At 37.6% G+C, this 24,476-nt stretch overlaps 2 protein-coding genes across 2 annotated transcripts; both read left to right on the top strand.

The window, feature by feature from the left end:
- Window positions 1-10,585: 10,585 nt before the first annotated feature.
- LOC130180343 (uncharacterized) lies at window positions 10,586-12,259 on the top strand. The gene is made up of 4 exons (XM_056393844.1): window positions 10,586-10,907; window positions 11,116-11,421; window positions 11,667-11,720; window positions 11,891-12,259. Exons 1-4 carry the CDS (start codon window positions 10,856-10,858, stop codon window positions 12,211-12,213), a joined length of 735 nt encoding a protein of 244 aa, XP_056249819.1. The 5' UTR covers window positions 10,586-10,855; the 3' UTR covers window positions 12,214-12,259.
- A 399-nt stretch (window positions 12,260-12,658) lies between these two features.
- LOC130179836 (T cell receptor beta chain MC.7.G5-like) lies at window positions 12,659-24,249 on the top strand. The gene is made up of 7 exons (XM_056392920.1): window positions 12,659-12,727; window positions 12,848-13,148; window positions 22,168-22,223; window positions 23,001-23,351; window positions 23,461-23,487; window positions 23,690-23,796; window positions 23,914-24,249. The coding sequence occupies exons 1-7, from the start codon at window positions 12,679-12,681 to the stop codon at window positions 23,938-23,940; spliced, it is 918 nt and encodes a 305-aa protein (XP_056248895.1). The 5' UTR covers window positions 12,659-12,678; the 3' UTR covers window positions 23,941-24,249.
- Window positions 24,250-24,476: the final 227 nt, after the last annotated feature.

Genomic DNA, 24,476 nt, shown 5'->3' with positions numbered 1-24,476 from the left:
AGTGAGAAAGTCCACCAGAGTCCAGCTGATATTTACGAGGAACCTGGAAGAAAAGCTACAATCAGCTGTTTACACAGTATCGACAACTATGACCAAATCCTCTGGTACAAGCAGTCAAACAGACAACTACAGCTCCTGGGACAAATTAAAGGAACCACTACATTTCCAGAGGCTGGAGTGGATGTAAAGATAGGTGGAAGTGCAAATCAAGGAGAGACCGCCACATTAACAATTGAAGGACTCAGTGAGAACAACAGCACAGTGTACTTCTGTGCTGCTAGTTACCACAGTGATACACATCACTGCTCCTCAGTACAAAAACCTGCACAAACAGTTTTCATCTCTGTATTACAGCTCAGAGTCCCATAAACCTCTGTCCCCTCCTCTCATTAGGTGGCAGTATATCATCACTCAGACCTTTATACTGAACCAGTGGTGTGTAGTGGGAGTTGACATAATGATGACGATGTTGAGAGGAGGAGGAAACACTATGACACCACCCACCTAAAGAGCTCATGTTTGTCTGGCTGATGGGAAAGTTTAAGGAGGTTGTAAATAATCAGTTTAACTGCTGAGAGCCTGAAGAAAACACAATGATTCAAAGCAACAAGGTTTAAACAAAAACTCAGAGAAAACAAAATGATTGTCCTATTTTTGTATTTCCTAAGCAACACTATTCTGGTTTCAGGTAATATCAAAAATATTTTGACAACTTTTTTAAAGTTAAAAGAACTATTCATAGATTTGCATGTGTACAGCCAGTCTTCCATAGTGCTGATATTTCAGCTCTGTTACTACATTTTTAACATTTTGTGTTTTTCCCTTCATCAGTGTTTAAGCTCATGTTGTATTTTGTTTGATGCTTTGTTGATCATTTTTCCACAGGTTCCTCTCTCAGTGAGAAAGTCGACCAGACTCCAGCTGACATGTACAAGAAACAAGGAGAAAAAGCTGAAATCAGCTGTTCACACAGTGATAACAACTATAATCGAATCCTCTGGTACAAGCAGTCAAACAGACAACTACAGCTCCTGGGATACTGTTATTTAAACAGTGGAAACACGCAAGATGGAGTGGATGTGAAAATAGAGGGGGGTGCAAATAAAGGAGAGAACTGCACATTAACAATAGAAAGACTGAACAGCAGTGCAGTGTACTTCTGTGCTGCTAGTTACCACAGTGCTTCATATCACTGCTCCTCAGTACAAAAACCTCTTCATCAGTTTTTTTTGTTTGTGTAGAAGAGGAAGATGCACAATGACTCCACCCACATCATGAGATGGGAGGGTTTAATCAAAAAGGTAAAAGCAGAAATAACTGCTTCACTCATTGTAGGAACAAAATACTGATCTTATTTTCTTCAATATAACTGAACACTCTGAAAACACAAAATGATAATCCTTTTCATTTTTATTATTTTTAACTCTAATCTGGTTGTATGTGATACAGGTAATGAGATTATTTAAAGTCATTTTAATTCAAGTTTCCAAACAGTTTCAGTCAGATTTGCTTGTGTACAGCCAGTCTCCTGTTTCACTGCTATTTCAGCTGTGCACGTAAAAACTCATGTTGTAATGTTTCTGATGATTTTCCCACAGGTTCCTCTCTCAGTGAGAAAGTCCACCAGAGTCCAGCTGATATTTACGAGGAACCTGGAAGAAAAGCTACAATCAGCTGTTTACACAGTATCGACAACTATGATCAAATCCTCTGGTACAAGCAGTCAAACAGACAACTACAGCTCCTGGGATACTTTTATGCAAACAGTGCAAAAACTGAAGATGGAGTGAATGTGAAGATAGAGGGGGGTGCAAATAAAGACAAGACCTGCACATTAACAATAGAAAGACTGAACAGTAGTGCAGTGTACTTCTGTGCTGCTAGTTACCACAGTGCTTCATATCACTGCTCCTCAGTACAAAAACCTCCTCATCACACCATCATGTTTTCTCTGTATTACAGCTCACAGCCCCGTGCACCTGTAATCTTTCCTGAGTATATCATTACTCACATCTCGACACTGAGCCAATGAGGTGCAGTGGTGGTTTATACGATAGTCACACTTTTTAGAAGAGCAGGATGCACAAAGACACCACCCACATATTGACTTCAGAGGGTTTATTCAAGGAGAAGATTTGAAATGCTCAGTAGAACTGCTTCACTCATTGCAGCAAGAAAATGATGATCTTATTTTCTTCAATATAACCACAAACTCAGAAAACACAATGATTGCTCTGTTTTATTTCTTGCTAAGCAACAATATTCTGGTTTCAGGTAATATCATCAAGATCATTTTAAGATTTTTATTATTAAAGTTTTAAAATAATCAATTTGTAGATTTGCGTGTGTTCGGCCAGATTCTTTAAATGCTGTTAGTTCAGTTTGGTTTTTCATTAATTTACTTTTTTATTGTTCAGTTTTTCAACTTATCAGTGTTGATGCTCATGATGTATTTTATTCTGAAGCTTCTGTGATCTCTTTCCCACAGGTTCCTCTCTCAGTGACCAAGTCCACCAGAGTCCAGTCGACATTTACTGGAAATCAGGAGAAGAAGCCACAATCAAATGTTCACACAGTATACAGAGTTACGACCGAATCCTCTGGTACAAGCAATTAAAGAACAGACAACTACAGTTTCTGGGATACATATCAGTAACTGCTGCATTTCCAGAGGCTGGAGTGAATGTAAAGATAGGTGGAAGTGCAAATCAAGGAGAGACCTCCACATTAACAATTGAAGGACTCAGTGAGAACAACAGCACAGTGTACTTCTGTGCTGCTAGTTACCACAGTGATACACATCACTGCTCCTCAGTACAAAAACCTGCACAAACAGTTTTCATCTCTGTATTACAGCTCAGAGTCCCATAAACCTGTGTCCCCCTCCTCTCATTAGGTGGCAGTATATCATCACTCAGACCTTTATACTGAACCAGTGGTGTGTAGTGGGAGTTGACATAATGATGACGATGTTGAGAGGAGGAGGAAACACTATGACACCACCCACCTACAGAGCTCATGTTTGTCTGGCTGATGGGAAAGTTTAAGGAGGTTGGAAATAATCAGTTTAACTGCTGAGAGCCTGAAGAAAACACAATGATTCAAAGCAACAAGGTTTAAACAAAAACTCAGAGAAAACAAAATGATTGTCCTTTTCTTGTTTTTCCTAAGCAACACTATTCTGGTTTCAGGTAATATCAAAAATATTTTGACAACTTTTTTAAAGTTAAAAGAACTATTTATAGATTTGCATATGTACAGCCAGTCTCCCATAGTGCTGATATTTCAGCTCTGTTACTACATTTTTAACATTTTGTGTTTTTCACTTCATCAGTGTTTAAGCTCATGTTGTATTTTGTTTGATGCTTTGTTGATCATTTTTTCACAGGTTCCTCTCTAAGTGAGAAAGTCGACCAGACTCCAGCTGACATGTACAAGAAACAAGGAGAAAAAGCCACAATCAGCTGTTCACACAGTGATAACAGCTATAATCGAATCTTCTGGTACAAGCAGTCAAACAGACAACTACAGCTCCTGGGAAACTGTTATTTAAACAGTGGAAACACTGAAGATGGAGTGGATGTGAAGATAGAGGGGGGTGCAAATAAAGGAGAGAACTGCACATTAACAATAGAAAGACTGAACAGCAGTGCAGTGTACTTCTGTGCTGCTAGTTACCACAGTGCTTCATATCACTGCTCCTCAGTACAAAAACCTCTTCATCAGTTTTTTTTTTTGTTTGTGTACAAGAGGAAGATGAACAATGACTCCACCCACATCATGAGATGGGAGGGTTTAATCAAAAAGGTAAAAACAGAAATAACTGCTTCACTCATAGTAGGAACAGAATACTGATCTTATTTTCTTCAATATAACTGAACACTCAGAAAACACAAAATGATAATCCTTTTCATTTTTATTATTTCTAACTCTAATCTGGTTGTATGTGATACAGGTAATGAGATTATTTAAAGTCATTTTAATTCAAGTTTCCAAACAGTTTCAGTCAGATTTGCTTGTGTACAGCCAGTCTCCTGTTTTATTGCTATTTCAGCTGTGCACGTAAAAACTCATGTTGTAATGTTTCTGATGATTTTCCCACAGGTTCCTCTCTCAGTGAGAAAGTCGACCAGAGTCCAGCTGATATTTACGAGGAACCTGGAAGAAAAGCTACAATCAGCTGTTCACACAGTATCGACAACTATAATCAGATCTTCTGGTACAAGCAATTACAGAACAGACAACTACAGCTCCTTGGATACATTAGAGGAACAGCTGCATTTCCAGAGGCTGGAGTGGATGTAAAGATAGGTGGAAGTGCAAATAAAGGAGGGACCTCCACATTAACAATTGAAGGACTCAGTGAGAACAACAGCACAGTGTACTTCTGTGCTGCTAGTTACCACAGTGATACACATCACTGCTCCTCAGTACAAAAACCTACACAAACAGTTTTCATCTCTGTATTACGGCTCAGAGTCCCATAAACCTCTGTCTCCTCCTCTCATTAGGTGGCAGTATATCATCACTCAGACCTTTATACTGAACCAGTGGTGTGTTGTGGGAGTTGACATAATGATGACGATGTTGAGAGGAGGAGGAAACACTATGACACCACCCATCTGCAGAGCTCAAGTTTATTTAGCGAATATGAGAGTTTAAGAAGGTTGGAAATAATCAGTTTAACTGCTGAGAGTCTGAAGAAAACACAATGATTCAAAGCAACAAGGTTTAAACAAAAACTCAGAGAGAAAAAAATGATTGTCCTATTCTTGTATTTCCTAAGCAACACTATTCTGGTTTCAGGTAATATCAAAAATATTTTGACAACTTCTTTAAAGTTAAAAGAACTATTTATAGATTTGCATGTGTACAGCCAGTCTCCCATAGTGCTGATATTTCAGCTCTGTTACTACAATTTTAACATTTTGTGTTTTTCACTTCATCAGTGTTTAAGCTCATGTTGTATTTTGTTTGAGGCTTTGTTGATCATTTTTCCACAGGTTCCTCTCTAAGTGAGAAAGTCGACCAGACTCCAGCTGACATGTACAAGAAACAAGGAGAAAAAGCTGAAATCAACTGTTCACACAGTATCAACAGCTATAATCAAATCTTATGGTACAAGCAATTAAAAAACAGACAACTACAGTTGCTGGGATACATTACAAGAACTTCTAAATTTCCAGAGGCTGGAGTGGATGTAAAGATAAGTGGAAGTGCAAATCAAGGAGAGACCTCCACATTAACAATTGAAGGACTCAGTGAGAACAACAGCACAGTGTACTTCTGTGCTGCTAGTTACCACAGTGATACACATCACTGCTCCTCAGTACAAAAACCTGCACAAACAGTTTTCATCTCTGTATTACAGCTCAGAGTCCCATAAACCTCTGTCCCCTCCTCTCATTAGGTGGCAGTATATCATCACTCAGACCTTTATACTGAACCAGTGGTGTGTAGTGGGGGTTGACATAATGATGACCTTGTTGAGAGGAGGAGGAAACACTATGACACCACCCACCTACCGAGCTCAAGTTTATTTGGCTAATATGAGAGTTAAAGAGGTTGTAAATAATCAGTTTAACTGCTGAGAGCCTGAAGAAAACACAATGATTCAAAGCAACAAGGTTTAAACAAAAACTCAGAGTAAACAAAATGATTGTCCTATTCTTGTTTTTCCTAAGCAACACTATTCTGGTTTCAGGTAATATCATCAATATCATCTTAAGATTTTTTTTTAGTTTTAAAAAATTAATTTATAGATTTGCGTGTGTTCAGCCAGATTCTTGAAGTGCTGTTAGTTCAGTTTGATTTTTCATTATTTTACTTTTTGACTGTTCAGTTTTTCAAGTTATCAGTGTTGATGCTCATGATGTATTTTATTCTGATGCTTCTGTGATCTCTTTCCCACAGGTTCCTCTCTCAGTGACCAAGTCCACCAGAGTCCAGTCCACATTTACAGCAAATCAGGAGAAGAAATCACAATAAAATGTTTACACAGTATACAGAGTTATGACCGAATCTTCTGGTACAAGCAATTAAAGAACAGACAACTACAGCTCCTGGGATACATGTATGTAAACAATGCATATCCAGAGCCAGGACTTGATGTCAAGATGAATGGCAATGCCGATAAAGACAAGACCTGCACATTAACAATAGAAAGACTGAACAGTAGTGCAGTGTACTTCTGTGCTGCTAGTTACCACAGTGCTTCATATCACTGCTCCTCAGTACAAAAACCTCCTCATCACACCATCATGTTTTCTCTGTATTACAGCTCACAGCCCCGTACACCTGTAATCTTTCCTGAGTACATCATTACTCACATCTCGACACTGAGCCAATGAGGTGCAGTGGTGGTTTATACGATAGTTACACTTTTTAGAAGAGCAGGATGCACAAAGACACCACCCACATATTGACTTCAGAGGGTTTATTCAAGTAGAAGATTGGAAATGCTCAGTAGAACTGCTTCACTCATTGCAGCAAGAAAATTATGATCTTATTTTCTCCAATATAACCACAAACTCAGAAAACACAATGATTGTTCTGTTTTATTTTTTGCTTAGCAAAAATATTCTGGTTTCAGGTAATATCATCAAGATCATTTGAAGATTTTTATTATTAAAGTTTTAAAATAATCAATTTATAGATTTGCATGTGTTCGCCAGATTCTTAAAGTGCTGATAGTTGAGTTTGATTTTTCATTATTTTACTTTTTTATTGTTCAGTTTTTCAAGTTATCAGTGTTGATGCTCATGATGTATTTTATTTTGATGCTTCTGTGATCTCTTTCCCACAGGTTCCTCTCTCAGTGACCAAGTCCACCAGAGTCCAGCTGACATTTACAGCAAATCAGGAGAAGAAGCCACAATCAAATGTTCACACAGTATACAGAGTTACAACCGAATCCTCTGGTACAAGCAGTCAAACAGACAACTGCAGTTCCTGGGATACATGCATTCAGACAATGCAAATCCAGAGCCAGGACTGGATGTCAAGATAGGTGGAAGTGCAAATAAAGACCAGAACTGCACATTAACAATAGAAAGACTGAACAGCAGTGCAGTGTACTTCTGTGCTGCTAGTTACCACAGTGCTTCATATCACTGCTCCTCAGTACAAAAACCTCCTCATCACAGTTTTTGTTTGTTTGTGTAGAAGAGGAAGATGCACAATGACTCCACCCACATCATGAGATGGGAGGGTTTAATCAAAAAGGTAAAAGCAGAAATAACTACTTCACTCATTGTAGGAACAAGATACTGATCTTATTTTCTTCAATATACCTGAACACTCAGAAAACACAAAATGATAATCCTTTTCATTTTTACTACATTTAATTCTAATCTGGTTGGAGGTAATGAGATTACACAAAGAAATTCTAACTCAACTTTTCAACTTATTCTGTTTCAACATTTGCTTGAGTACAGCATATGTCTGTTTTTATGCTCATGTTGTATTTGGTCTGATGTTTTTCCCACAGGTTCCTCTCTCAGTGAGAAAGTCAACCAGACTCCAGCTGATATTTACGAGGAACCTGGACAAACAGCCCAAATCAGCTGTTTACACAGAATTGACAACTATAATCGAATCCTCTGGTACAAGCAATTAAAAAACAGACAACTAAAGCTCCTGGGATTCATGTTAGCAAACATTGCAAAACCTGAAGATGTAGTGGATGTAAAGATAGAGGGGGGTGCAAATAAAGGAGAGACCTGCACATTAACAATAGAAAGAATGAACAGTAGAGCAGTGTACTTCTGTGCTGCTAGTTACCACAGTGCTACACATCACTGCTCCTCAGTACAAAAACTTGTACTGTATTACAGCTCACATCTCCTTACACCTGGAATAAGCCATTTTAACCAATGTTGGTCTTTCTTCTGATTAAGATCTGAGATTATAATGGGAGGTCCTTTCTATGGAGCCATGCTGTTGACATCACACCTCCCATTATAAAAAGCAGCCTCTGACATTCAGTGTCTGTTGTGGCTCCATCTCATCTTATCAGAATCATGATGGCTCGAATACTCATCACATTTGCAGTCTCGTCTCTGTGGTTTCAAGGTAGAAGAACAAAAATGTATTTTTCTTCAGTGTGAGAGTGTACAGTTTATTAATATTGAGGTATTTATGAACATGGTAGCAGGCTGATGGAGAGCTACATGTAGTCTCTAATTCTGACAACAAAACTGGGCTGAGAATCATTCAGTAGGAGAGGACGTAATGTTTTTAAACTTTTCAAATGTCTACATGTGATACACAACGCAAATTACTGTGAGCATTTAAAAAACAATCAGTGCAGAAAAACGCTAAAAATATATATTAATAAAAGTATAACATAACATTTTTCCCCTAAAGGGAATACAAATCATATTTGAATTTTGTATTTTCTCCACACAGTTCACTGCCAGGATGTGACCCAACACCCTGCAGTCAGCTGGAATTATCTGTCCAAATCTGCAGAGATGAACTGCAGCCACAACAAAGATGCTGGTCATAACCAGATGTACTGGTACAGGCAGCGTCCAGGGGAGACCATGACACTTATTGTCTACACAGTTTATGAAGGGGCCCCTGATTATGGACAGAAGAATCAAACCAAATACTTAGCTACCAAAGAAAACATAGAGAGCGGGGCCCTTACTGTGAAAAGCTTGCAGCTGGAGGACAGTGGTGTGTATTTTTGTGCTGTCAGCAAACACAGTGATGTGAGAAGTATCAACAGCTGAACAAAAACTCCTTGCCAATAAATCTGGTGCATTAGAAGCCTTATTTTGACTTTTATATCTTCCCAGTAGGTGGTGCTGGAGCTCCAGAGATACTCTTTAGCTCAACACACACAGCACCGACACTAGCAGAGGAGAGGGTGTTAATCAAAGAGTGTATAGTGAAAAGTTTATTCAGTCAAGAACTTAGAGGCACTCAGTTTTCTGTGTTCATTCAAGCAGGAGGACAACATGTCAACATCATTCTTTTTATCTTGGCTCATTGGTAATAACTTTCATCATTCATGAATATCACTTCATCTATAGTTTCTACATGGTTCATTCATTTTCTTTCTTTCTAGGTGTTTGTCTGGGACTTGAGGTGCATCAGTCTCCCTCTGATCTCATCGCACAACCTGATGACAAAGTGCAGATTTTCTGCAACCATGATAAAACAGACTACAGAGTGATGCTCTGGTATCAGCGCTCACCTGGAGACACAGCTATGAAACTCATTGGATATTTGAACTTTCAAAATGTCCAAATGGAAGAGTCATATAAGAGGGACTTTAATATGTCTGGAGATTTGAGTGGGACTAAAGCAAAGAATGGCTCTCTTGTATTCAAACTTTTAGCACAAGAGCACAGCGCAGTTTACTACTGTGCAGCTAGCAAAGCACGCTGACAGAAATCCCCTCTGAACTTAACAAAAACCCTGCACAATCTTTCATCATCAGTGGTTTTGAATAAGACACTGAGTAAACTGCTTCCTGACACCTGTTTTTGTGGTTGTATTTTAGTTTATTGCAATCATATCATAAGCTAATGTAATTGAGTCTCTGTTTATGTTCTGTTCTAAAATATAATGACATCTGTCCCAAAAATCCAACATCAACAAAAGAGCATATATAGAAATTAAAGTTTAAAATGCAAATACATAAAGCCACGCCTCCTTCCTGCATCATCATTTTTCCTCCTTAAATGTGAGAAACCACTGACAACAGACACCCTGTCATCAATGAACTGATGCTGCATTGCATCCATGACATTCAGATCTCTACATGATGATTTCATTTCTCTTTTGCCATTTCCTCACAGGTAACAGCTGCTTCACTGTGAAGTGAGAGGTACCGTATTTATATTTACATCTTAAATCAATAATCTGTCCATCTCTGCTTACAGCAGGTGTTTCTCTGGGGGTTCAGGTCCATCAGTCTCCATCTGCTCTCATCAGAAATGCTGGTGATGATGTACAACTTTTCTGCACTCATGGAAAATCTGACTACAGAGTGATGCTGTGGTACCAGCAGTCACCAGGGGACAAAGCTCTGAAACTTCTTGGATATGGATATGCACAGTTCAATAACGACAGTGTGGAACCACCATTTAGAAAACATTTCAAATTAGCTGGAGATTTGAGCAGTGACAAAACAAAAAATGGTTCACTTTCCATAAACAAACTAAAGGCACTTGAACACACCGCAACGTACTTCTGTGCAGCTAGTCAGCCACAGTACATCAACCCTCCATCTGTTCTTTACAAAAACCTCTTCCCCTCTCGTTTCAGAAAGTAGGTTAAATACCCCCAATGATTTATCATTTATTCATCTTTGTTCATCATTAACTCCATTTCATTTCCCTTTCCTGCTTTAGACACATTAACAACTTGTCAAGAACTTGTTAATTTAGCTTCAATTAAAATCATCCATTTTTTTCTGGATTAAACATTCAGATCAAAGTTTAGTAATATTCCTAAAAGCCAAAGCCTTGAAGGATAAAGGTCATTTGGTGATCATGAATTCTCTTGAATATCAACAATTTCACACTGATCAGCTCAGGGAAACTTATGAATTCAACTGAACTTTAAACACAGCATCAAAACTTTACCTGGTTGAAAACCTCTATCATTATAGTGAAGGAGTGATGATGTAAGAGCAGCACCATCCCTATTATTCTTGAATGAAGCACACTTTAGTCAACAGGAAGTATTTCTACACAACAAACACTTTCAGTCACCATGAACTGAAGTTGCTCTACAACAGTCTGTACATCAGCCTGAGCTCAGATTCCTCTGCATCACTTCCTCAAGCTGCTGATCCACAAAGCACAGCAGAGACTGTAGTTGATTCTTCACATTCAACATGACAGCATCTCCTCTCATCATATCCATCATTACTTTGATCTGGATTGGAGGTATTCTACATTGATGAAGACACTTTTAACTCTAAAAAATACTTTCAGACAGAGGAATGTAGAATATTTACATACTCTTTCTTTCATCCTTTTTGACCCTCCTATTCTTTGGTGTTTTATTCCAAATTAACTGTTTTTAAAAGCTTTATAGTATAAAGGAAGGGCGTTAAAGTGCTACCTAACATTGTTTTTTATACTCTCTTCACAGGTGTTTATCTTAGTAAAGAAAAACAAGTGTTTCAGACTCCAGCTGAACTGTTGGGGAGTCCTAACAGTGTAGTCAACCTGAGTTTAACACATCATATCTCGAGCTATGACACGATACTGTGGTATCAGCGCTCAGTAGGATCCAGTTCTCTAAAGTTGATTGGATATATGAACTATAAAAATCCTAAGGTTGAGAAAGAATTTGAAGGACACTTTGACGTGAGTGGAGATGGAGAGAAAACAGCTTTTCTTCACATTCTGAACCTGACACACCCTGAAGACAGCGGAGAATACTTTGGTGCAGCAAGTATGCACAGTAATAAAGACAGTGACTCTCTCGAACAAAAACCTCCAGCAGATAAGAGCACACAGACAGGAAACCACTGAAACCACAGTCTTCATTATAACAGTTACTTCATTCACAACTGCTCCCATGACTCCCCAATGCTAATGAGCTTTGTTGACTCCCTCCTGTCCTGATGTCATTTCCGCCCTTCAGATCTCAAGTGTTAGCTCATCGTATTTTCACTCATTTTATTTCCCCCTCCAAAGTCAAAATGATCCCAGACATCACCACCTTGACTTTCTTTGTACTCTGGGCTGCAGGTAAAGTTAACACACAAACACAATATGGCCTCTTCTACATTTTAATCATTTGTAGCTCTGAAGTGAACTTTTGATTTCACCTTTGTTAAAAACATTTTAAAAACATGTAAAGCTACAACTAATATTAAAGTGATTTAGTAGACATTTTTATCATGTTTTCTGTCTTTCAGGTGTTTCTCAGTCTGTGTTGATCACTCAGTGGCCCCGCTACATCTCCAGGCTTCCCGATGGCTCGGCAGAAATGCACTGCTACCAGAATGACACTGATTATGAATATCTGTACTGGTACAGACAGCTGAGAGGAAAAGATATTCAGTTAGTGGTTTATTTGGTTGCTGGCTCTGCAACCTTTGAAGAAGAATTCAAATCTGGTTTTCAGGCAGTGACACTGACGGAGAAGCAGTGGTCTCTGACAATATCCAGCGTTCAGGAGAAAGATGAGGCTGTTTATCTGTGCGCTGCAAGTCTACACAGTGCTGTGGCAGACCTCTAGTCTGTGACAAAAACATACAGCCCAGAAGCTGTTTATTGTTCTGACACCTGATTCACATTAACAATAATCAAATGAAGGAAAAAACTCAACCACATTGTGGAGAAGATGATATCAGTGACTTCTACTGCACGTCATTTCACTTATATTAATGGAAATTGGCGAAGAAGAAACAAAGTGAATAAGGAATAAATTCCTATTTAAAATAAAAAAACATATTATTGGTCATTGTTTCCATACTTAAGATGATCTATGTCCGTCTTTTTCCGACAAGCGTCAGTTGTGCTGCAGCCGTGTAAATGACTGTCCTGGATTCAACCAACAGGTGGAGACAAAGCACATGGCATGAAGCTTTTATCAGCAGAAGTGAAAGGTGATGAATTAACTGACACAGACACAACACCCTCCCTCCTCACCCTAAGTCTTATATTTCTAAAGTCTACACTTTCCTCACATCAGTACTTGACAATGTCTTCACCTGTGCAAACATTTGGTTTTCTCTTCATCTGGTTTTCATGTGAGATCTCACATTTCATCCTGAATTACATGAAACTCATCATTAGCTATGTTTAACTTGCTGAACAATCATTTTAACTACAATGTACTGAATCCTTGTCTGCTGCTTCTTTCTCAACAGGTCAGGTGAACGCTGTCACATTTCACCAATCTCCTCCCCAGATAGTGAAGGACAGCATTGAGGTCCAGATTAACTGCACACATGATGATACGAACCTTGTAATAATGCTGTGGTATCAACAAAGAAAGAACAGTCCGTCTATGACCCTCATCGGATATGGATATGAAAGCTCCCCAAACTACGAGGGGCAGTTTGAAGAACAATTTACTCTGACAAGACAAAGCACAGTGAAAGGCTCTCTGATAATAAAGACAGCAAACCTGTCGCACTCTGCTGTTTATTTCTGCGCTGCTAGTACACAGTGATGTGGTTCAATGCCACTCCCTCACAAAAAACCCTCATCTTTTTCCTGCAATTGAGACTCCGGCAGAAGAGGCAGGATCTCATTTCATACAGACTCTCACTAGAATAAGCTGCGTTTCTCCTGCAGCAGCACAAACCTGGAGGATGTCTCCAACTGTGATCGGATTTATTCTCATCTTGCTTCCATGTAATTGAATTAACCACAATGAAGCAATTTATTTGTGCTGTTAAATTTTTTTCAGCATTTATACAGTTGTTTTAGCATCATGGCATCTACGTATATCAGCTGCTTTATTTTAACTCTGTTTTACCCACAGATCAAACAAAGAGTGTGAAGTTTCAGCCGTCTCATCCAAAAATTGCGAATGAAACAGCCAGTGTGGAGATTAAATGCAGTCATGATGATACTGCACTTAATGTAATGCTCTGGTACCAGCAAACAGACAGCGGTCTGATGAATTTAATTGGATTCAACTACATTGGCAGTGACCCCACCTATGAGGAGCAGTTCAAACATCGGTTTGAAATAAAAAGAGAAGAAGTTAAAACAGGAGCTCTGATTATTCAGAGTGTGAATCTATCAGACTCAGCTGTGTATTTCTGTGCTGCCAGTACACAGTGATGTGGTTTAATTTCACCCTTCATCAAAAACCTGCTCTCTGTTCTCTGGTGTTTTCAAGTTCAGGATCCTGAGAGTTTGACTGAACGTGGAGTAGTTATTGGTGTGATATACATATACATACATATTATATATAAGATAAACACACAAATAAAGTTTATAAATAATTATTTTCACTATCACTTAATCTATCACTTTTCTACTATTTCTCATGTTGGAGAAGCTGGAACTAAAACGTTTTGCATTATTGCTTGTTAAATGACATTTTACTACAGAATAGCAGTAAAGCAGGAAGATGCAACTCATATATATATATATATATATATATATATATATATATATATATATATATATATAAGGTAATTCATTGTTTAATCTACAAAATGTCAGAAAATGTGGAGGAGAAGCCTAAGTGCACTCTTCAAACTGCTTGTTTTAAGATATAAAACTTACAATGACAGAAAACAGAGAAAAGCAGAAAATATTCACATTTGAGTTCAATGTTTACTTACAAAATGACAAGTAATCAATTATCAAAATTGTTGACTAATTTATTGTTGATCAACACATTGATTAAATGATTAATAATGTCAGCATTAACTGAAACTAAACTAAAATCATAGTTTTTTATATTACATAACAATTAAATAAAATATCTGGAATGTATTCTTGGAATTACATTAACTGAAAGTTATGACATCACAAGACCATATTTTTAACTCCTGATGACATAATTGCGTTGGCTAATAATGTGACCTCATGTTATAATAAGAGTAATGTAACAGTGAACTATGTTTTCTGTTGCATCCCTTATAAAGCAATCACTGGTTGATGGAGCAGGGTAATGTAATTACATTATCCAGTGATGACGTTTAACAGAATTATACTTTTGATGGTAAGATTTTAACGTAAATGTGTTCTTGATTAAAAACTATTTATATGCCAGTTTATTTTATTTATTACTCTGATTCACGCTTGAATTTACTGCTGCCAATAAATGTAGAGGTTCCTTCAAGCACTTTACCACTGTTACATACCGTATTTTCCGCACTATAAGGCGCACTTAAAAGCCTTTAATTTTCTCAAAAAACGACAGTGCACCTTATAATTCGGAGCGCCTTATATATGGATTAATTCTGGTTGTTATGGCTACCGTAGTCAGGAGCGTCGCGGAGTAATACATGTGCTTCACCATAATATTACAGTGTGTGTGTATAAAGACCCCAAAATGGCACCTGTCAAGAGACACGCTTACGACTCGGACTTCAAACTCAAGGCTATCAGTCACGCAGTAGAACATGGGAATAGAGCAGCTGCGAGAGAATTCAACATTAATGAATAAATGGTACGGAAGTGTTTTTCTTTTACGTGTTACAACTGAACAAGGTTGGGAGTTATTGTGAACACGCTCATTAACATTTGAACAATGTTGAGAGTTATTGTGAACGTGTTTGATTAAGTTTGACTGACTGACTTATCTGACTGTTTTGTTTCGCTTAATGCGCCTTATAGTCCGGTGCGCTTTATATATGAAAAAAGTTCGAAAATAGACCATTCATTGACAGTGCGCCTTATAAACCAGTGCGCCCTATAGTGCGGAAAATACGGTACATAAACTTTGGGGGAATAATTGAATGCTATATGAGATTCGCAGCATTAGTTCTGGAAATCTCAGTCTAAAAAATGTCCTTAGCAATAAGGGAGGAATTAATATTTAAAATGCTTCAAAGTTTCAGTTTATAAACAGCCAATGTGAATTACAGTGAGTCATGATCATGTGACCTCATGTTTCCTTTATACTGAACAGAGTGATGTGTGTCTGTATCACTCAGCTGAAAGAAGGCTCATCACTAACATGATCATCACAGTCCTTTATCTGTCATTTCTTTTGCACTCAGGTGGGTTTTATGTTCCATCTCAGACTGTCTGTTTTATCTAACCAGTGCCTGAATGTCAGGTTTCCATCATATATTTGTGTGAATTGACAGTACTGTTTTCTACATGTGCTGCAGGTCTCACTGTTGTAGTTCTGCAGTCTGGAGATCAGGTATTGCACAAAGGACGCACCGTGATGCTGGAGTGTAGTTTGGGTCCAGGGCTCAGCATGGGCAGCCACACCATGTACTGGTACCGACAAAACCACTACAGAGCTCCAATAGAGTTTCTCAGGAAAGAGTATGACACAACTGTGGACCACTTCCAGTCGTCCATCGATACATCCAAAAACTACTTCTCTCTTCAAATTACTGAGCTGTTCCTGAATGACAGCAGCACCTACTACTGTGCTGCCAGTCACAGTGAAGCACACACACCAGACAGTCATACAAATACCAAGTGTGTCTGTAACACACGATATGAGGCAGGAAGAAGCTGTGGCTTGTTTGGTTTTCATACAATAAAGAAAGTTTTGTGCCGGAAAAAGACTAGGCCAATATTTACTGGACTCCCTTTACTCTCAAAACAACATGCAACAGTCAGAGATACTGACGTCACATTTTTCTCCATGCTGAGATACTTTATACTATATCACTCATGTATAATTAATGTGCAACTAAGTCAAGACTGAGAGAGAAAAGGAGAGTTGCACGAATGATAGGAGCATCCAAAATTCCTCTCAGCCAACTTCAATCATTAAGCTTCCAGCAGAGGAGTCCAGTTAGTTTAAAAAACGTCCCAATCCGAGATGCTTTTGTCAATGTGTTGTAGCGATCCGACTGTTTGTTTCATGTCAAACAGTCTGATTCTCTGAAGAAGCAACAGAGACGTCTAAACACTGCTGGCACAGTGAGACTGTAGCTGTACAGAGAAACTGGTGTGAGACATAACAGTGCTACTACTTTTTATAATCAATTACTTGTGTAAGTAAAACTGTGAAAAAAATAACTATTATAGTTGATCAATTGTGATACAACTTTCTGTGCTGCTTTTCTAGCCTTTACAAAATGATAATGGATATTTTTTAACTATATTCTGACAGTTTAACAAACAAACAATTAACATACTAGTTTATAAAATAATCTACAGATTAATGAAGGAATAATAAATCAGAACATCAACTAAAGGAAGAAAACATGTTCATTGGAAAGTACAAGAGCTGCCTCTTCACAGTTCAATGATGTTTGTGCAACACCACAAAGCTGATCAGTTCAGATAAGTGAGCAGGTGAAAACGTGGTGAGGTTGATACATCCTATACAACATTATTGCCCTGAATAGTGTGTCAACTGTGTCACTCTGTCCTCATCTTCTTTCATATATAATTGAATTGTGTGCAGCCTGACAAGAATAAAGTATATGAAATTTAAGAGGATGGCACACACTGACCTCTACAGGGTTCATGTGAGATTACACACAGATGTGATGGTGACAAAGTAACTTCCATGCTGTATGTAAAAGACGTGGCCAGTCAAATCATTTGAGTGAATAAACGTAGTTATGAAGAGGTTTGAATATGGTGTTATTTAAGTACAGATGAGTAAATGCAATATACACATAATATAATGCATATACTGCAGTTAGTTTTATTAAGTGTAAAAAAGGAACATAAACGATTATTACCATTCATGTCATATAAAAATGATAATATTAGGGCAGAGTAAAATGTTGTTGGGATTTTTTTTTTATTTCGCGACAGATAAATAAGATTACACAGTGAGCAGACTAATGCCATATGTAAATGTATATGTGCAAAACTTGTCCTCATCAATTTATCAAACAAAAAATTGAATATTTTAATAGAACGGTGGAATGAACGAAAAAAAAGAATCTAATACTAATGAACATTGAGTTTAAGTTAGAAGATGTGTTGTTTAAAGATGTGATGTCTTTATCTGTGTTTATCTTCCAATAATGTAATAATTTAAGAAACAAAACAAAAAGGATCAAAACTGTATCACTGGCGCAATGACGCATATGCATCAGTTCTGAGTTGTTATTACTGTATTATAACTTAAAAACTTGTTACACCGAGTATCATGTCACTATATAAATTTGTTATTAAACTGTACTGACAGTTTTTATGGCCATCCGGGGGCAGCAGAACAAGCTGTAAATCCAACACTGACATATTGTCACCTTGTGAAGTTAATATGGCAAATGTGTTGACTATCTACACACCCGGCAGACACAGAACAACATTAGCATTTGTTTGGAGTTGTGTCTCTGTCTAGCTGGTGAATTTAGGGCCAAAATGAACTCTCTTTTAGCTCTGGTTTTGGTTCTCTACCAGTTCTACCATATGAGGTTCTTTGACTCCACTGTGTTTACCAGTTGGATGTTAACTTTGTCTTCTGTTTACTGCTGGGCAGGTAGTGTAAAGTGTAGAGAGAGCAGAGACAGACCAGATAATTAAGTTGCAGCCAGAAAACAAAAACTATGAGCTCAAAAATGTTGAAATGCTTAATAGAGCTGAGGGGGACAGCAGAGACAGGTAATAACTATCGGTGGGTACAGGAGGACAACTTTCACAATTATACATATTTCTATGAGCCATAATTAAAATTATATCTGATGAGTACAACTTTAAGCTTCGATTACCGTCATTACTCACTAAAGGGAGACTTCCTACAGTATCCATTTGAAACCTCAAACTGAGATTAAAAAATTAGCAATTTCATTTTAACTTTTTAATCTAAGGATCTCCTACAGTATCAGTCACATCCGTCAGTGAACGCTCTTCAGTAAATTTGTCTCTGCACTGATGACTGGGTGGATAAAGAGGTGTGACCATGAGAGGTGTCACTTCCTGTGAACAGCTATAAACAAACACAAAAACACTCTCCCTTTTCCTTCCCTCTGTTGTTGCTTCTTTTCTTAGTCGACACTGAAATAGCAACAGTCAGATTGGAGCCTGTTCAGCTGTCAGTCAGCCCAACCTGTACAGCTGCTCTCACACAGAGAGAGATGGAGGCTGAGATATGGAGAAGCTGGGTGGGGGAAGGAGAGAGCAGAGAACGGGAAAGACTTTAGGTTTTTGTGTGATGCTTTTTCATCGTGGGGACAGGGGGCCACGGTGATACAATCCCATAGAGCCGCCGTACAAAAACCTCCTCCCATTGACAACCATTGTGTAGACGGCTACAGGCAACTTGAAACACTTGATAGAGCAGAAAACGTCAATAATCTGAAGCTGTGTCTGATGGCAGGACACTTTGACACTGAAAAGTTCATTTATATGCAGAAATATGTTGGAGAAAAGTTTGAAAAATGACTTTTGAATTATATTTAGAGAGTCTGGATTCTTTTTTTACTCATCTTGACAAACACAAAAAAACTCTGGACTTTATGAAGATCATCTCACAATCTTAAAGCTTCTTCATTCTCTGGATTAATAGACGGTGTCTCAACATCATGATCATGGAAAGTTTTTAGACTTTTTGGTAGAGGAGAAAGTCAGTGTGACTATGGAAATGAAGCTTACTTTGGAAAAGGAACAAAACTCACTGTTTTGGGTAAGTCAGAGCTCTCACAACCTCAGTTCACTACAACTAACATAAAACAATTAAAACATGCTGGTGTGACAGTGAAGGACAAACTGTTGTTATGAAAAAGCTGAAATATTAAGCTGAACAGAAAACACTGTGACCTACTCTGAGCCTGCTTACTTTGGCCAAGGAACCAAACTGACGGTTTTAGGTAAATATTTCTGTTTATTACTGTATTTTGGTAAATTTCACCATGTCAAAATTCCACACAGCTTTAGAGTCTCACTATAAACTGAAGTATTAGCTATGAAAGAGCTGAAATATTGAGCTGAGCAGAAAACACTGTGACCAACACTAAGCCTGCTTACTTTGGCCAAGGAACCAAACTGGCGGTTTTAGGTAAATATTTCTGTTTATTATTGTATTTTGGTAAATGTCACATTGCTTTAGAGTCTAAGTAAAAACTGAAGTATTAATAAAAACTTTACAAAGATAATTCTGGTAGAAAAACACAGGAGTTTCATGCACAGTTTTATGCACTGTGACAATGTCAACGAAGCCTACTTTGGAAAAGGAACAAAACTGACTGTTTTGGGTAAGTCTGAGCTCTCACATCTTCAGTTCACTACAACTAACTAAAACATATAAATGCTGGTGTGACAGTGAAGGACAAACTGTTGTTATTGAAAGATGAAATATTGAGCTGAGCAGAAAACACTGTGACCACCAATCAGCCTGCTTACTTTGGCCAAGGAACCAAACTGACAGTTTTAGGTAAATATTTCTGTTTATTATTGTATTTTGGTAAATTTCACATTGCTTTGGAGTCTAAGTAAAAACTGAAGTATTGGTAAAAAAACTTTACAAAGATAATTCTGGTAGAAAAACACAGGAGTTTCATGCTCAGTATTTTTGCACTGTGACAACCTCAACGAAGCATACTTTGGAAAAGGAACAAAACTGACTGTTTTGGGTAAGTCAGGAGTGATTAAAATGGAACAGATCCAGTTATCTTTGTGACTGAAGTGGTGTATTAAGAATTCTTATGCAATTGGGTACAAGTTCAGCTCAGTGGTTTTTGATGTTAAGCCTAAACGCTGTGCCAATTACGAAGCTTATTTCGGCCAGGGAACAAAACTGACTGTTCTTGGTAAGTAAAACATCAAACTTTCTTCTTGTGAATTTAGCTCTAAAAAAAAAAGTAAAATGAGTTAAAGCAGGTATATTAATTGGGAAAAAAGTTTTGCCTTACAAAAAACTTGCAAAGGCCAGACTAGTACAACAAATGTTTTTTGATTTTAAGAAACATGAAACTTAAAACACAAAATATTTAAAAGTAATTAAAAAGTAAATAATGAAAGTAAAAGCAGCATCTTGGGCTGTTTTGAGCACTGCTCAAATGCACTGTGACACTGGTTATGAACCTCACTTCGGTGGAGGAACAAAGTTGACTGTATTAGGTAAGAAAGAGATATTGTATTTACAGTCTATGATAAGGTCTGGGGTAAGAAATCAGAATGAATGATTTAAAAAAAATGTTGTAGTTCTTCTGTTACAAACTTATTGTTTTCAAATCTCTTCATGGTTTAAGTTCAGCTCAGAGCTTTTTGTTCTGAAGCTTAAACACTGTGTCAGTTCGAAGCTTATTTCGGCCAAGGAACAAAACTGACTGTTCTTGGTGAGTAAAACGTCAAAACTTCATCTCATGAATCCGCTTTCAAGAAAACTAAAATATATAAAAGTCGACAGGTTACTTGTTGATAAAGGGTTTGTAAAAACAGAGGCTATCGTGCAGCAGGTGTTGGAATCTAACTTGAAGGAAAGTTACATTTACTCAAACTAACACACAAAGAAGGAGCACAAAGTAAAAGCAGCATCTCAGGCTGTTTTGAGCACTGATCAAGTTCACTGTGACTCTGGTACTTCAGAGGCTTACTTTGGTGGATAAAGTTAACTGTTATAGGTAAGAAAACATTTTAAAGTTCATTAAATATTGTTGTTGATAGGATTTATTTTGTTCAGATATTTCTCACACTGTAAATTAACCCCAAGGCTCGACTGACTCCTAACAATATAATCATGATTAAACCATGATTGTGGCTGTCACTGGGCTAAATAATCAGAAAAATAGTGGAGAGGGTGAAAGGTCATGGAGGAAGTTTTCACTCTTTTGCAACCTAAAGTAGATTGAAGTCAGAGTATTTACATGTCAAGGAGTGAAAAAGTTGAAAAATGTGTGGCACAGATAAGGAGGCAGTAGGAAGAGTTTTTGTTACAGTTGTCTGTCTCTGTGCTCCTACACCGAGGCTTACTTTGGAGCTGGAACTAAACTCACTGTTTTAGGTAAGACATGTTGCAAAAAAATAACCTAGGAATGATTCACAGCTTGTTTGCTGTATGTATATGTATTAAATAAATGGCCAGTATTAGAAATATACTTAAAGAACTTTTACTTCATGCTATTGAACAAAGTATTCTCTTTTTAGAAAGGGGAAAAGAAGTTAAGGTAAAGGTTTATCCACTAAAAAAAAGTGTTGTCTGGAGTCTCCAGCAAAAGTAGTGTGGCAATAAAACATTTGGCTCTGTGCCCAGAGTATTACTCTCACAGTGGGTTCTTATCAGCCCTGTCAAATACTGTGAGTTTCCAGTCAGAGGCTTACTTTGGAGCTGGAACTAAACTCACCGTTGTAGGTAAGAAATTATTAATATATATGTTAACCAAATATATCAAAAGGTAAAATGTAAAATGATGTTTCGATACCTCTAACCAGGTTAGTTATGAATTTATTAATTTTGACGTAAACCTTAAATTGGCAGTTTAAAATAGTTAAAACAGATATCTTTTGGTTAAAGCACATTTTCAAGAGCTTTGTGTGCACAGTAACGTGTTTAGTTTAAACCGAAAAAAGAACACAAAGACGATCTACAGCTTTCAGTGCTGAATGGTTGAGCAGTTTTTCTGTAGCCCTGTATCAGTGTGAACAACTACGAACCAGCTTATTTTGGCAGTGGCACCAAACTGACAGTGTTGGGTAAGAAAATGATAAAAATCATATGCATAAATATTTGTTCTCATCTTCGTTTAACCTTAATGAGCAAATTTATTGTTAAAGAAATGTTTTGATGTCTTATATGTGTGTGTTTGTTGTATAAACTGGCAGAAAAGAACACTGTAAAATCTATGTAAGATATATCTCTCAGTTCTACAGCTACATTTGGTTTAGGCACAACACAGTTATTATACTCAACCAACTATTGTTGCGGTAAACTCATAATCTTAAAACTGTGAAATTTAGCATTTGCCTTGAAGTATATGAAACAGCCATAATCCTTGCATTTGAAAAAAAAAGTAAAGTTAAAGAAATATATAAAGTACATGATTAATTGAGAAAGATAAGGGTGAAGTACTAGTTGGTGAAAAACAAAATTACAGCAATTGAATACATTAGGTTTAAACATTGTGAGTCTCTGTCAGTTTTTTACATGAGAGTCAGCAGCGTGCTCTGAGAGTTATCCTGCTTATTTTGGAGAAGGAACCAAGCTAACGGTTCTTGGTAAGATCTTTAAATAAAACACAAACATTTATCTGAAGAAGTTCAATCTCGGTGACTCTCAGCGTGAATAATGTAAGCTGTAATGATCATGTTGTATTTGATGTTAATGTTCAGTGTGATTTGCTGTCCATGTGTTCTTGTATAAACTCTGATGTCAAGATGTCACATGTACTTTAGAGTTAGGTGTTGGACGGTGGTTTGTTGTAGATCTACAGGCAGCTTTAATCTATTGATTTATATCTTTTGTCCTTGTAGATCCAAATCGTAAAATCACCCCACCGACAGTAAAAGTGTTTCAACCTTCATCAAAGGAGTGTCGGAACCTGAAAGATGAGAAGGAGAGGAAGAAGACCTTACTCTGTGTGGCCAGGGATTTCTACCCAGACCATGTCAGTATTTTCTGGCAGGTTAATGCGAAGAATGTCACCAAAGGTGTGGCCACTGACCCCGCTGCCCGGTTGGATGATAAAACCTACTTCATCACCAGCAGGTTGAGGGTCCATGCCGAGGTCTGGACCTCACCTGGGACAAACTTCTCGTGCTTTGTCACCTTCTTCGATGGGAACAAAACTATCATTAAAGACGAAACAGTTTTTGCTGTTGAAGGTATGTTCATGTGGAACTCAGAAATAACCTAAACCTGATCTTTTTACTGCTGGACATATATGTAAACTATCATCTGTTCTTGTCTGATCCGTTTCTTATTTCTTGTCAGCTTACGTGCCAAGTGTCAAGACAAGAGGTAAATATATCATCATGTTCATGTTCACCTCACATCAATTCTGAAAACTGAAAATATCTACTGTCCAAATAAAATAAAAGATAGAATTCATAAGCACATGTATATAAACCAAGAGCTGCGTATATAATCTGTCTCCACAAAGTGCATTGGATATTTCCTCTTTGAACCATGTAACTCATCTGAATGTTTGAACTTTGTGCAGTGAAATATTTGAGGAGCACACAGAGTTTCAAACTCTCCTACACTGTTTTCATCATCAAGAGCAGCATCTATGGAGCCTTTGTGGCGTTTCTGGTGTGGAAACTTCAGGTTTGTCAAACACTTTTCATCAACTGTCCTTGACATAAAACTGGCTCCATATATTTTACTATGTGAATGAACAGGTGATAAAAAGAGCTTGTTGTGTTTGTGTTGTGTCTGTTTCAGGGTTCAACTGGGAAGCAGAAGTACTGAGAGCTGAGCTGAGGTGAACCAACTCTGGCAGATGGATTATCTTGTTTTCTGTAAATACAACTGAAAATATAGTAGTTATATTTCTACTGCTGTATGTTATAGTGCATTTGCACTTGTATATCAATGAGCCATTCGATTAACAGTTCTGTGCTTATTCTTTTTACAATGTTAAAGCTATAACCGGCATGCAAATAGTTTAGCATCAAGTTTTTATCAATACTTAATGCATCATTCTATGTTTGTGGTGGTTCAACGTTTGTGTGCTTTGTTTTCTTCTCAATAAAAGTGTTTCAGGAAAATCTTGACAAACATGTTCTGTCATTCGTCTTTGAGGGTTCGTCCTGAGGATTAGACAGATAAACTGCAACATCTGTCAGTTGCTCCAAATTGATGCAATATTTTCCATCCTCCCTCTTTCTTCTCACATCTCATCACTGAACTGATAGTGTGAGGTATTTTTAGCAGCTCACCAACCGGCCTGTTTTCTGAGAAATCAACTACTATCCACCTACATGTATTGAATCATCTCAGGTCCA

Source organism: Seriola aureovittata, chromosome 13, assembly GCF_021018895.1.
Source record: "Seriola aureovittata isolate HTS-2021-v1 ecotype China chromosome 13, ASM2101889v1, whole genome shotgun sequence".
NCBI lineage: Eukaryota > Metazoa > Chordata > Actinopteri > Carangiformes > Carangidae > Seriola > Seriola aureovittata.
The sequence above is the reverse complement of the archived record's forward strand: the minus strand, read 5'-3'. Positions and strand labels throughout refer to the sequence as shown.

What these genes read in the sequence shown, in the direction of transcription:
- LOC130180343 (XM_056393844.1), top strand. Translation starts at nt 10,856, where the DNA reads ATGACAGCATCTCCTCTCATCATATCCATCATTACTTTGATCTGGATT. An exon ending in TACTTTGATCTGGATTGGAG is followed by an intron (nt 10,908 to 11,115) that starts GTATTCTACATT and finishes CTCTCTTCACAG; the next exon opens with GTGTTTATCTTAGTAAAGAA. An exon ending in CTTTGTACTCTGGGCTGCAG is followed by an intron (nt 11,721 to 11,890) that starts GTAAAGTTAACA and finishes TCTGTCTTTCAG; the next exon opens with GTGTTTCTCAGTCTGTGTTG.
- LOC130179836 (XM_056392920.1), top strand. Translation starts at nt 12,679, where the DNA reads ATGTCTTCACCTGTGCAAACATTTGGTTTTCTCTTCATCTGGTTTTCA. An exon ending in TTCTGCGCTGCTAGTACACA is followed by an intron (nt 13,149 to 22,167) that starts GTGATGTGGTTC and finishes GCCCTGTATCAG; the next exon opens with TGTGAACAACTACGAACCAG. An exon ending in CACCAAACTGACAGTGTTGG is followed by an intron (nt 22,224 to 23,000) that starts GTAAGAAAATGA and finishes TTGTCCTTGTAG; the next exon opens with ATCCAAATCGTAAAATCACC.